Genomic DNA, 11,562 nt, shown 5'->3' with positions numbered 1-11,562 from the left:
GTCAATCGCAGGGCTGACACACAAAGACAGACAGCCACACACGCACACACTCACACCTACGGGCAATTTAGAGTGGCCAATTAACCTATCCCATACATGTTTTTGGGATTGTGGGAGGAAGCCGGAGTACCCGGAGAGAACCCTCGCAGGCACAAGGAGAACATGCAAACTGCCCGGTTCCCCCGCACCACAAACTACGCAGTTGAGTCAAAAACAGCCTAAAACATTATCAATAAAAACTAAACATTATAGTGAAGGGAGGATTTTCTTAAAGGTGGGCATGACTTGCTTTTAGTTGGTTTTAATTTTCCTTATGGATCAATAAAATCGATCCATTTATCCATATATCTATCTGGCTTCTGCCCTCTGCTGTTTTGGAGGCTTGTGACGTCAAGATACGCCCATTGGTAGAGCTTGTCCACAGCCAATGGGGAGCGAATACAGAGCATTTCCCTTAGCCAATCAGAGACCGTAGTTTGTTTAAAGGTTTTGAACAGAGGGACGTTTGAAATTAAACAAGCAGTGTGCAGGGGATGTGTTAAAGCCGTCTGTGTAGTTGGTCTCTATTCGTTTTTTTTTTATCTATAATCACCCTTTTTACAAATTCGGAGCTCCTGCTAAAAGACTTGGCCGTGCGATAGCTTGGTTAGAGAAGTAATATCAACGTGGATATTAATTTCGTACGTATGTAGCCACAAACATCAGCTCTCGTCAACTGGCCGACGTAGCTGCTAGCTAGCTAGGGTAACGTTACCTGCTTGAGAGCTGCTTTCAGCTCGTTTAAATTCTGGATTGACTATCGGACGGTGGTTACTCTCGGTCCTTGTGCAATAATATATTCCGGTAAGTCCTGTTAGTTCTTTAATGCGATTGTTGTGCGAGGTGTGTTGGTTAGCTGTGGTCACTCAGCTAACGTTAGCGGCCGACTAACGTTAACGTTCATAAACGTGAGGCACGATAGCCACGCAAGGATAATGGTTAACGTTTAATCTCTGTATTATATGGTGTACCGTTAATCTTTAAGTTGTTCTTTTAATATCACAAATTCATAAGCACAAGGGAGCAGCTTCTATACGTAGCATTAACATTTTTTTTGTGGTGACAGCGTAATGCTAATCTGTTTTAGCAGTGAAGCTATTTAGCCAGAGCCTATAAGAAGGGGCTAAAATTGTTAAATGAACTGAATTTTATTGTGATTGCTTCAGACGTGTTTTAGTCCTTGCTTAACATCACCTGTCTGTGATTTGTTTGGTTCAAAATTAAACTCAACTTTCCTTTTACCCAGAAAATGGACTCCTCTGCCAGACTCAAGCTGACAAAGGACATGAAACTTCAAAGGCCCGAGGTGAAGGTAATGCACATTACTATCTTGGTCAGAAAACTGAAAAATCTTAAAGTCACTGTTGTCACAGATCGTGGGGTCACTCTTCTGACCTTTATCCTCATAAATATTAATGTGAACGTGTTAAGCTTTCAGCTTCAGTTTGTTATGGTGCAAATAACACAGAGCCTCTGGGCACTTTACATGTAAATTGTAAACATCAGGCACACAACTTTGAGACATGACATCTGCAGGTCTTAAAGTTTTGAAAGAAAATAAATTTAGTTTCTTAAAAAAAAAAAGACCCAAGCAGGTACTTGTATTGTTATAAAATGTATCTCTATGTGATTGTGGCTTTGGCTGTGGATTGTGCTTCAGTTCTTTTTTTGTGGAATTTAAATCAGCATAAAACTGGAGTCATAGACTTCTATGAATTGCTGAAAAAATGTGATGTAGTAAGAATAATGAATTATTACAGATTATACCGTCACTTACAGTTTTCCATCGTGCTTTTGACTGTATGACTGTGAAAGTCTTTTGACTGTATGACTGTGAAGCAATCACACAGCCAACAGGCAGAATATCAGGCATACAGCCAAGAATATTAATATAACATGCTTGAACTTAAGAAACTGAGGAGATTAACACAACAATAACAGAGTTAAGGTAACTAGTTGTCAATGTAGAAATCCACTGAGTCTTACTCAACAAGAGAAGGACCTAGCTAATGCAAAAAAAATATGGAGGTGTTGTGCTTCCTCAGATCAAAAAAACCTTTAAAAGCCGGTTTACGTATTTGGCGATTTCCTTTGATTGTAGTTGAGTGGTGAAGGACCAAAGCGGATTCCTGTGTCACAACAGTCACATGTGATTCAGAAGGCTGTAGTTACACCAACTCAGCATCCTCGCGTCCTGGGTGTGTCAAATGGACCTCAGCGAATCCAGCGGCCTGTGAGCAATCAGAAACCAGTATCTCATGTCTCTGTTGCTGCCAAGTCCACACAACCCTCTGATCAGAATGTGAACCCCGCTACTCAGAATGTAAATCCTGCACCACAGCCCAAACCTGGTTCCCAGCAAAACCAGCTAAAGACAATTGTGCCTAAAGCGAACCCAGAGCCGACCAAACCGCCATCAGAATCAGCAAAGCTGGAGAAGCCACAGGGTAAGCATAATGTAAAATTGGACAAACCAATCAAGTGTATGTGTGTGTGGTGGGTTTTTTTTTTTTTTGGATTCTAACATATCTTTTTTTTCCCGTTTTGTTAGACAAACTAGTCAAGAATGATTCTACAAATGCTTCTGCTTCAAAGTATGTCTGCTAAGTATGATTCAGTATACTTTTTTTCATATCTTTTGTAAGATTGCAGATTTTGTTGTGGTTGTTGTCTGTAACTACACACATTTCTGCTCACACAGGAAGCGATGGAATCTGGAAAATTTTGACATTGGCCGTCCTTTAGGAAAAGGTAAATTTGGCAATGTCTACCTGGCCAGAGAACGACAAAGTAAGTTCATCTTGGCCCTGAAGGTGCTCTTCAAGAAGCAGCTGGAGAAGGCCGGAGTCGAGCACCAGCTGAGGAGAGAAGTTGAGATCCAGTCTCACCTCAGGTAAGGTGTCATTCAGACTGTGCAATAGTATGCCAAACCCAAGCCTTCACACTAGCTGGGCCACTCAGAGGTTGTTTGATACTGTGGTCCACCAAATTACATAATTTTAAAGGTGTGACTGCCTCTGCTGCTAGCTTTGCACTGCTTCCTGCGTCATTGTCAAGTCAAACCAAATTAAACAGGTTTTACTTGATGATAAATTGGTGTCGCATAGTTTGAAGTGGTCAATTAAAAGATAACAGCTAACTCATCTTTTAAAGACAAAAAAGAAGTCTTGGATGAATGGGTTCCCCAGTTCAATGCAGCTTCAGTAGATGTGAATCATACTTGAAACTTGTGTTTAACAGGTGTTTTATGCGTAAAGCTACTCACTATCAATTGTGTACAGTAGTTGAGCTCCATTTGACTGTGTTGGTGTGTCGCATTCTGCATAGCAACTGGACAATTCCTTTGCCATCAAAATCATGCTTAGTTCATGTTTCACATCTGATAAAATCCTTGGAGCAAAATCAGAATGTGGACCTTGTCTATAAAACATCTGCTGAGGCATTATCTATTGCAAATGTTTGTTCGGTTCTCCAAGTGTTTGCTCTTTTGAAAACCTTGGCTGGACATTTCAACACAATCTCTCAGAATGCTCCTCTGCATTGGTGTCTTGCAGGCATCCCAATATTTTGCGTCTTTATGGCTACTTCCATGACACATCTCGCGTGTATCTCATCCTTGAGTTTGCACCCAGGGGAGAACTATACAGTGAACTGCAGCGGTGTGGAAGTTTTCCTGAGGACAGGAGTGCCACTGTAAGTCTGCCAATTTAAGACCTTTTTGTAAAATGTATACTTTGCCATTAAATGAGCCATTGATGTTTATCATCTTACATGCCTTCATAGTTTTATTTAGTGAAAGTAATCCACAAACATCTATTAGGATGATGTCAAAGACGAAGGTTGTATTTACTGTGATTTATCCCTTATGTACTGTACTAGTACATCATGGAGCTGGCAGATGCCCTCAACTACTGCCACTCCAAGAAGGTGATTCATAGGGACATCAAACCAGAGAACTTGTTACTGGGGGCCAATGGGGAGCTGAAGATTGCAGATTTTGGCTGGTCTGTTCACACACCCTCCTCCAGGTATGCATGTATGCCTTTGTACAAATGGCACCTTTTGGTTTTGATGTTTTTATTAAGTATTGTATCTGTATTATTTGGCTTCACTGTCCGCAAACTAATGACAAAGTGCCTTACGTTATCAATCACTCTCCTTGCTCAGGAGGTCCACCCTGTGTGGAACACTGGACTACTTGCCTCCGGAGATGATTGAGGGAAAAACTCATGATGAAAAAGTGGATCTGTGGAGCTTGGGTGTTCTCTGCTACGAGTTCCTGGTTGGAAAACCCCCCTTTGAAGCAAAAAGTCATGAGGAGACCTACCGCAGGATATCAAGGGTAAGACAAAGTTAGCTAGACACCTCAGCAACTGGCATATATTGTTTTATCAACTTTTGAATGCAATCAAATGAGTCTTCACTATGCAGTTTTGAAAGAATAGTCACATTGAAACTGCAGTGGCATTGCCTTGTCCAAAGTGAGCGGCAGTGTCGTCCCACTGAAGAGCAGTGTTTGGTCCTGTTCGTTTTCTGTGGAATCTGAGTGATTCGTTCTTCAATGCATTGTAATCAACAGCACGACAAAACACTGTACCTGTTGTTTTCTTTTTGAAACCCTTCCCAGCGCCCGTGGTAACATCTTCAGAGTTTTGTCATTCAGTTTTCTGTACCTCTAAAACTTAATTTGCTGTCTTTCTTGTCCAGGTGGAATACACTTACCCCGCACAGGCCAATATCAGCGCTGGAGCCAAAGACTTGGTTGCCAGGCTGTTGAAGCACAACCCCATGCACAGACTGCCCATTGAGGGTGTCCTGTCACACCCCTGGGTGGTCCAGTGCTCAACCAAGAAGCCCACAACCATGAACAATGAAGAGCTCAGCCAATGAGACTCATTGTACTGGTGCATTGGGGTCAGAGTCACTGGCTGATGAGGAAGATGAACACCAGTGTGCAGCTGATTAGAATCCGCTTGTACTTCGACGTTGACTACCAAATCACTCCATGTGGATGTTTTTTGTCTGCAGGTATTTTGAGCCACTTGGTTATCATTTCTTTTATCATCTTATCTTTTTGCGTTTCCTTGTCTTACTAATGGCAATCTATTGCCTGTAAATATTTCACTGTTTTTGTATAATTATGAAAATTTTATTGAACTTTTCTGAAATGCCGTTACTTGAAATAAAAAAATAAATTATCTTTCATGGATTATGTCACTTGGGAGTTAAGCAGTATATGTCGTTGATAGTGAAAGCGATTTAGTTTGTCTTCTGTGCATTTCAACCTCTCAGTTAATCGAGTACTTGGTAAACAAGTTTGCACTAAATGTTCAGTGTGAGATTCTCGCATCAACTTCTGAGTAGTGTGTGTTTTATCAAGCTTCTTCGGCAGAGGGCGCCGGTATACAACTATAGCTGAACTGAGAACCTGTTACAGACTTCGGAGAGTATTAATGCCACTGTTAATAAATCTGTTAAGCATAGTGAATTCCTGCTTCAATAAAATGTTTAAATGTAAATAAGCTAGTATTTCTATTTTTTAGTAGGTCTGGTATGTTAACGTTACCTTCTCATTCATTTTTCTGCAATTTTAAGTAAGATAAAAAGATAAGATAAATTAATTTGTTGAAATTACTATGTATAAATTAAAAGCGGTGGGACCTGTTTAAAAAGCCAAACCTGACTTACTGAGTTATCCGGATAACTCTGCAGAATAAAACCTGCAACCGTCTAAAATGTTGACCGTGCCCACTGATGATACGTTAATATAAAAGAAATCTATGAAATAAACACTCAAAAAGCATTTCTTAAGCTCGTGCTTCAGAGGCCAGGTGTTACTACTGAGGTAATAATAATGACTACGAGACGAATACTTGGTTCAAAAGTGAATGGAATTATTTGGATTATTAAATAGTTATCTGCATGGTCGGATTGTCCAGACAATCTGTGCGTTGTATTTTCTCTGTGTTGAAGCAGTTTCTCTTCTGTCCGCTAGGAGGCCCCCCAGGCATGATAATGTTCAGTGAAGCTACCTCGGAGATGATTATGGGAGGAAATTCGTCTTAAGATTTGTTTGTTAATGACAAAATTTATTTTAACTCGTATTTTTCTTTCATGCAATGCTGTTTTCAATGCTGTCGATCCATAGTTGGCTGGCTTTTAATGGTTGATGGTTGAGAAAATGACTGGAGTGATACACTCCCTGAGGAAAATGGCTACAGGATTTCAGGTGTAAACCTGCTGTGTTTTGCGTATCGGATGAGCTAAATTCTGTGTTATAGCCTCGTGGTTTAAGACGCTGACCTAACTTTGAGTATGCATTTTCATTTAGCTCGTGTATTCGTATGTTAATGTCGTGACCACCTTTTCCTGCAGTTTTCGCTGCATGTGAACTGTCCCTTGGCCTCCGTAAATCCGTGCGTTCACATGCACCAGGTGGCTTGATTGCTTCAGCAGCTGGAGATTAGCCCTGTCAGAGAATAAACGGTTTGTCCAGATGTTGTCTGAGCAGAAAATCAACACAGTGAATGAGCAGGTCGACCATAAGGCCCGATGCATGCCTGCAGCTGAAAATCTGGCGAAATGCTCTTCATTTGAGCATGCAGGAATGTGATGTCCGGTGGAAAACATGCATGCTTTGAATTTTTCCACCGACAAAACCCCGAGAATGTGAAGGTCTAGAAAAAATGCGATAGAACTGTAATAGGATTCTGATTTGACAGATAAAATAGACCTGTATCGACCCCCCACCAACCTCTCATACAAACACCGAGACGCATACATAGTATGATTTCTTTTTTTTTTTTGTAAAGCAGCTAGGCCTCTGCAGCCTTTATACGGAGTCAATTAACTTTAACATAGATTTTAAAAAAAAAACGTATGGATGCGACTATTTTCTCCATATTTTCTGTCTTTTATTATAGAGAAAAAAAAATACATGTTCTGACCGTTTTTCGTTTTACGTAAAACCACACACATTTTTACAATATAATTTCACTTATTTCTTTATTCTTTAATATTAATTTCACGATATATGATAACGACTTTGAGATATACATTCCATCTTTTTGAAACCACAATAACACACTACACATACGGTTTTATAACATTTCCACAGGACCCATTGGATTGCACAGAATGAAAAATGTCTGTATGCACATTTTCCTCTTTAATGATCTCTTTTAAAAAAAAAAAAAAAAAAAAAAAAAGATTTTCAGACACCGAATTTTCCCAGACAGGAGACTTTCAAATTAATTTCAGAACAGGCCATTTGTATTTATATTTTTTTTTTAACGCAACGAAAAGAGCTGTCTAAATTTGAGTGTGCAGGATTTCAATTTGGGGTCCCCATCTATCTGAAATTTGGGCCAGGATGTGGGGGTTGGATGTTTTACCACAGTGTGTATTTCAGGTGTACATTTTGTTATTGCCGAATGAAAGGTTAATAAAGTAGATGTCAGATATTTGGGGGAAGAAAATATCAACACATTAACACTTTCACGCAGAAGAATCGGATTTTTTTTTTTGTTTAGTTTTAAATTTCCACTTAGTAGTTTCATTGTATTTTTGTGTGTCTGAAATATCATACATTCAATGCATAGTTTGTATAGCTGCTGTGTAGTATGCGATATTTTGCATTTCCAGTGTTTTAAACTGCGCGGGGAAGGTCCAATTTCCTCATGTCTTAACGAAACTTCGCTTTTCTTTTAAATATTTCTAAACGCATTCATGTGTTTCTACTGCTGGTTATTGCCATTGCGTTACGTTTCCGCCTTGCTTTTCTGGATTTAATACCACATTCACTGCCCATAAATCATAATGCAAATTACCTAGAAGAAAGTGGCATTTTTTTTCTAAAATTTCTCTTGTGTCTTTTTAAAATAAACTTATCTTAATCATCAGTAAATCACATTATGCCGTCTAATGTCCATGTCCATCACAAACTCGAGCGTTACATGAAGTGAAGTCTCATGTGGGGAAGCACCACAAGAGCGACGAAAAGACGAACTTGCCCTTTTTGCAATTTTTGTTTAAGGTCAATATTGTAAACGTTCACTCCACTGGAAAATATGTATATGTACTTTTGTTCGCATATTTATACAACATGTATTGTCCATATAGTGTGTTGTGGATGCATTAGATTCCCTCACTGCCACCGACTTTGTGTGTGTGTGTGTGTGTGTGTGTGTGTATGCGCGCATCTTTTCTGAATTGGTGCAAGACTGTATGGGTGCGAAAATGTCTGTGCGCGCTTTTTACGCATGAATTAAGCAGAGGGGCTGCGTTTGCGGGGAAGTCGTGTTTTATTTTTTATTTATTATTATTTTTTTCCACTAAATGGGGATTTGCAGTTAACATCTAGTTCCAGCAATGACTCTTGCGTCTATTCTTCTATGTTATATCTGAAAGCCTCTATGAGCCCCTCCATTGAGTGGATGAAACCAGATATGCTGCATATACCTCCTATTACAAAGATGGCGACATCAAAGAAAACCTGGTGCCATAGCAGCTTTCTCCATAAAAGCTTGAGGTGGAAGAGACTGGGAAGCAGAAAGCACAGGCCTGCACCTGTCAGGCTGCCAGTGAGACCCATGAGGAGCGCGAAATGTGGCACATAGATCGCCATGAGCAAGGTGAACACAACAAGGCTACATCGGAGAGTGAGTCCCCAGGATTTTAGGCGTCCATCGCCTCCGTAGCAGTCTGGAAAGTACGCACGTCCCCCGTCCTGGAAAAACGTTTTCTCTAATACCTCGACGGCAGCGAAAAACGGCAGCGGATACGACAGCAAAGCTTTGGCCACAAGGAAGATGTTGACGACAGCTCGGATGGTCGGGGGCAGGTTGTCTGTGATGACCTCCTTGGTTTCGTCAGCCCAGGTCAAGTAGGCCACCAGGGCGAACAGGCCCTTGAGGATGCAGGCAGCGATGTGAGTCCAGTTCATCATGCAGTGGAACTCGCTCGGTTTCTGCATGTTTCCCTCCAGAGACGGCAGGAAGATCTGCGAGGTGTAGCTGAACACGATAATCCCAATGGAGATGGGGAACTTCTTGACATCGATGTAAAACTTGACCTTATCCCAGGCCCAGTCCCTCGCTCTGGAGAGGCAGTAGGCTATGACCAGGATGTTGATGACAAAGTGGGCCAGCGTGCACAGCAAGCTGAACTTGGAGACGGCTTTCAGGTTCTTGAGGAAGGCGCAGGGGAGAAGAGCGGCGGTGGCGATGATGGCCCACGACTTCTGGGAAATTGGCATGTTGGGGAAGCTGTTGTACATGAGATTACCACTGACCACCACATACAGGATGCAAGTCATCACCAACTCTATGATTTGGGCTACATTCACGATATGGCCACCTAAAGACGGGAATCTGGGCGCGCAGCAGGCGTTGGCAATGTCCACATAGGAGTCCCTCACACGGACGAGCTGCCCGTCTTCGTCCTCCTCGTACAGACAGGAAATGAGGATTTTCCCCGTGTAACAGCACACTACGGCGGCGAAAATAATGAGAAAGAGTCCGAGGTATCCTCCGTGCAGGATGGCGTAGGGCAACCCGAGAACAAACATCCCCTGGGGACATAAAAAAGAGGGAAAAACACATTGTGAATGAGTGAATTGGTCATTAAGTATTAATCATTAATGTCGTTCTGAACATATAATTTTTCTGTTTTGTTTTCTTTATAGTTTGAATGATCCAGCTCATATGTAACGTGGGCCGTGGGGCTTTGGTCGAGCTGACTCTTCAATGGATGTCACTCCCGTTTTTTCATGTCGTGGGTTTTCCACTTCGCTTTGAGCGCATCCGCCCGCCTCTGACGTCACCACGAGCCGGCGGAGACACACTCTGACGTCACGGTAATTGCCGTGACCGCGAAAAGGGCAATGTTTAGGGATTTTTGTCGCATAGCCTTCACACGCGTACTCCTCTCTGGGGTCTCTGCTCATATCTTTTAGCTGCGCGCACACATGGTTCTCTGTGTGTAGCTGTATATATCCATATATATATATTTTATTTTTGTTTTAATATGTCATATAATCATTTATCTCTTTGTCCATTTCCTTGCATAGCATCTATTTTTTAGTTGCATTTAATTTAGGTGCATTTAGCCTTTGTGTGTGTGTGTGTGTGTGTGTGTGTCTGTGTGTGTGTGTGTGTGTGTGTGTGTGTGTGAAAGCTTTGGCTATCTATTTATCCAGAGTCATGCGGAATATCATAGGTGAACAGTTATCAGGGAGGTGCATCGGTGACACTAGACATCACTTTACAGACAAAGAGTGTGTGTGTGTGTGTGTGTGTGTGTGTGTGTGTGTTGAGGGAGGGGGGCACATGGCACCAACCACCTCCCCTTTTTCAGCGCATCCTGCTGTCTTAGCTGCTTTAAAAAAAATCTCTGCATTGCTCCGATAAAAATGCATGAAATTGTGAACAACACCACGTAGTGTAGAACGAGTTGGTTTTTCAACACAGCTTATATTTCTCTAACTAAAAGTAATTAGTCTGAATATTTAATCAGACAAACTTATATTGCCATTATTAAAAATAATAACTTGACAAAGTTGCTCCAGAGGGGACAGAGTCTGGTGATTTTTGTTTCGTGTATGAATATTTCAGTGAACCTTTTATGGTGTTGCAGGTGTGCGTGTATCTCGAATTTCACAGCTGCTCTTGAAGCGACTCAGCCAATTAGAACCGAGAACCGGAACCGCCAGTTTATAATCCATGAAGTACGTCTTTACCTGGATTGCATTCGTGACGTTCCAGCCCGCCTCCCAAGCGGTGATTTTTGGTCTTACTTCACTCAACTCGTTCGTCGGACCTCCGTCCTTTGAGGCTGACTGCGGTGGACCGGTGCCGTCCCTCTGGTAGTGGCTGTCCCCCTCCAGCACACCTCCGTCTCCGCTCCCCTCTCCTCCCATCTCATCGGATGACAAAATGTCCATCTGCATGCCTTGCCGGTGGTCGTAGTCCAGGTCGTCACAGGCGGCGAAGCCCAGAGCCTCCTCGTCGGTGGCGGCCTGGAAACCCATCCTGGCGAACATGCCACTCACCTTCGCCTGGGATTTGTTGGACACAGCCGTGGCTGCATTTGTCAGTTTATTAGAAAGCTTGCTTCTGATTAACGTCGCCATTTTTTGTTCCTCTCCCGACTCGCAACCGTCTGCAGCTTAATTAGTGTTCTTCTCCTTCGGTCAGTAAAATTTTGAGCCTACTTTGGGTTGCAGCTCTTGATTCTCTGCATTAGATAAAGCCACGAGGAAAAAAAGCGCAAGTTTCGTTTCAAGACACCGATGGTTTCAGTTGCTATCTCCACTTCTGGTTCAGTGTGCGCCTGCTGCTCTTGATTATCCCCAGGTTCATGTCACCTTCAGACGTCGCTGCTCCGTTTCTGCATCTTGGCACTGCGCTCTGATGATACTCGACGAGTAGCGCACCTATTCAGTCTCTGAGGCAGTTCAGCGGTGTGCGCAAAAGCTTTACGCACGACAAAGGGGCCAGCCACAGGTTTATGTAAGGCCTATTA

The 11,562-nt window shown here is 42.2% G+C and overlaps 2 protein-coding genes across 2 annotated transcripts; one reads left to right on the top strand and one right to left on the bottom strand.

Annotated features, from left to right (window-relative positions):
* The first annotated feature begins 351 nt into the window (after nt 1-351).
* aurka (aurora kinase A) lies at nt 352-5,528 on the top strand. The gene is made up of 9 exons (XM_041033960.1): nt 352-843; nt 1,286-1,351; nt 2,141-2,486; nt 2,591-2,633; nt 2,741-2,932; nt 3,594-3,732; nt 3,919-4,067; nt 4,207-4,381; nt 4,747-5,528. The coding sequence occupies exons 2-9, from the start codon at nt 1,289-1,291 to the stop codon at nt 4,927-4,929; spliced, it is 1,290 nt and encodes a 429-aa protein (XP_040889894.1). The 5' UTR covers nt 352-843; nt 1,286-1,288; the 3' UTR covers nt 4,930-5,528.
* Nucleotides 5,529-8,422: 2,894 nt separating this feature from the next.
* Nucleotides 8,423-11,170, bottom strand: slc32a1 (solute carrier family 32 member 1). Its single transcript, XM_041033959.1, has 2 exons — nt 10,778-11,170; nt 8,423-9,610 (listed from the first exon to the last, which is right to left on the bottom strand). The coding sequence occupies exons 1-2, from the start codon at nt 11,168-11,170 to the stop codon at nt 8,423-8,425; spliced, it is 1,581 nt and encodes a 526-aa protein (XP_040889893.1).
* Nucleotides 11,171-11,562: the final 392 nt, after the last annotated feature.

This window comes from Toxotes jaculatrix, chromosome 3 (genome assembly GCF_017976425.1).
Source record: "Toxotes jaculatrix isolate fToxJac2 chromosome 3, fToxJac2.pri, whole genome shotgun sequence".
Classification (NCBI taxonomy): domain Eukaryota; kingdom Metazoa; phylum Chordata; class Actinopteri; family Toxotidae; genus Toxotes; species Toxotes jaculatrix.
This window is presented reverse-complemented; position numbering and strand designations above follow the sequence as displayed.